The 2,413-nt window shown below is 38.6% G+C and overlaps 1 protein-coding gene across 3 annotated transcripts in view; it reads left to right on the top strand.

The window, feature by feature from the left end:
- The window catches only part of ctdspla (CTD (carboxy-terminal domain, RNA polymerase II, polypeptide A) small phosphatase-like a), a 29,914-nt gene that overhangs the window by 19,092 nt on the left and 8,409 nt on the right, over positions 1–2,413 (top strand). The window contains exons 3-4 of one of the 3 annotated variants that reach the window (XM_032504377.1): positions 63–86; positions 2,273–2,374. In XM_032504377.1, coding sequence (XP_032360268.1) covers positions 63–86; positions 2,273–2,374 — 126 coding nt within the window. Of the gene's footprint in view, positions 1–53; positions 87–2,272; positions 2,375–2,413 lie in introns of all 3 variants that reach the window. The other 2 variants (XM_032504376.1, XM_032504378.1) reach the window with 2 other exon arrangements.

Raw genomic sequence — 2,413 nt, 5'->3', positions numbered from 1 at the left:
CTCTCTCTCTCTCTCTCTCTCTCTCTCTCTCGTTCTTTGTTTATTTGCTCCAGTGTGACCAGGTCCAGGTCATCCCCATTCCCAGTGTATGTATTATTATCTTTCATTATTTCTTCATCTCACCCAATCACAGTAACCTCTTCTCTCTGCTCTACTGTTCATCATTTAATCTGCATGTTGTTGGAAAGAAGTAATCTAAATGTATTTATTATCATATGATTTATTTCTGGCTTTGTCCTTTTGTCCATTTCTCCTGAGTTCCTCCAATCACTGGAACAGAACATGTGATGGATTTCCTTATTAGATCAAATCAATTGAATAACTTGCCCTTAAAACACTTAAATTAGGCATTTGTCTGTAGTGAGCCAAATTACATTGGGATTAGGCACTCAGTCTATGTCCATTAGAAGGGGGGCTTGATGGTTTCAATGATTTGTACTTCATCTGACATTCACGTTGTTTGTGCTGAAGCACTATTCATTTTGCTATTTTGGAATCAACACTGTGCATGTGGTTAACTGTAATTTAGCATATTAACACTCTCAGCATCCCACATTGCAGCCAAGCTTTGAACTACACCACTCAGCAGGCACCTCCCTTCAATGGCAGGAAGTGCATGTGGCGTCTGCTTTTTGTCTTCCCGGCAGGCTCAAGGGCCAGGACTCCGAGAGGCGACTTAAATAACTCGAGCTGACCTGGGCGTGTTGTCTGCGTCACTCTTTACTGTAACGCAAAACAACATCAATTAGACAAACGAGACATCTCTGAAACTCGCTGTTAGTTTCTGTGTCTTACTGCAAAACATACAAAAGTGTCACAATCATATACTACGCCAAAAAGCCAAAAATACACATGTATACTAATAAACAGTACAACACTTTACTTTAACCACTTACTAAGCATTAAACATACACTTAATAAATGGTTTGTAATCAATGCATGTCAATATAATATAACTCAAGGCCCAACAACTACAGAACTTCTGGAGCTTTTAGCTTCATATCATGTTTTCAGCATCTGTTTGTTAGTTGTCTGCTTCACAGTTATCAAGTAAAATTATTGTTGTTGATTCTTATCATTTTGGGATAGCGCCCCTAGGCTTTGGCTTCAGGTGATGCACCTCTTTATCGCGGTGCAGCTCCCTGGTGAAAATGTCAAGGTCAAGCGTTGTTTCTGTGCTCAACCTGCATGTGTAAATCACATTCATCACGGCCTGACAGGATGTCATTTAGTGGCCTTGCTCACAGGGAATTCTTCCCATGATACATCAGCATGCAGTCCCGCGATAATATGATTATAAATACAATCAGCCTAACCCAAATGCAGGGAAAGACAGGTACAAGCAGAAAATGGCTGGCATACCGAGTAGCAGCATACAGTGTTTTTTGTGCGTGCGTGCGTGCGCATAAATGTATATGTGTGAGTGTGTACCCCCTATGGCAGCATCATCTGCCCCTTTGACCCTGAAGGCAGCACAGTCACCATTTAATGTTTTTAAATTAAATGTCTAGTTAAATTATTCAAGCTATTTGAAGGCATCTAAGAATTTATAATTATTTTTGACTAAATTGTAAAGCAGATTATCAGTAAAACAAATTAAATAACACGTTAGCCAATAAGTAATGAAAAAAGTATGCTTAGTATGCAGTACTACAATGCAGTACTCAGATAGGTCATATGTCCATATGACCATTAATTAGAATCATTGTGAAAAAATGATTACAACATCCTTTGAATGATTCTATGCATTTTTTGTCTGTTTTAATGCACACCACTGCAACACAGTTTACTGACTGGAACATTAATTTGATAATCAATATTTGATTAATATTGTGATACTGCTACTGCTACTGCTAATCTAGCTTTAAACTTATTTTAGCTTGAAGTAGGACTGCAACTAATGAGAGTTTTTCTCATCAGTTAATCTGGTCAATAGAAATCCTGCCTTCTCAGCAAATCCTCATAATTGAGAAGCTGAAATTTAGGAAACATTTAGTACTTTTTTCTTTTTGTGGCCTTTATTTGAGAGGACAGCTATTAATCTATTTTGAAATATTACAACAAACATCCCAGATAAATATCAGGAAGCTAAGTGACACTTACTTGCAGGTCATTTACCCTGATAAGGGTTTCTTGAGTGTCACTCTAACTGAGCCATCATCACATCCTTAGTATCAGTCTGTGAGAGAGTGTGTTCTGCAACCTGTTTCCTCTAATGAACTGCTGTGTATGTATACACAAAATTGTAAATGGTGTGTATTTGTCTCCACAGCCTCCAGCTAAGTTCCTCCTACCTGAGGTCAGTATAGCTGACTATGGTAAAACCTGTGTGGTGATCGACCTGGACGAAACCCTTGTGCACAGCTCCTTCAAGGTATTTTTTCACACACACACACACACACACACACACACA

This window comes from Etheostoma spectabile, chromosome 22 (assembly GCF_008692095.1).
Source record: "Etheostoma spectabile isolate EspeVRDwgs_2016 chromosome 22, UIUC_Espe_1.0, whole genome shotgun sequence".
Taxonomy (NCBI): Eukaryota; Metazoa; Chordata; class Actinopteri; order Perciformes; family Percidae; genus Etheostoma; species Etheostoma spectabile.
This window is presented reverse-complemented; position numbering and strand designations above follow the sequence as displayed.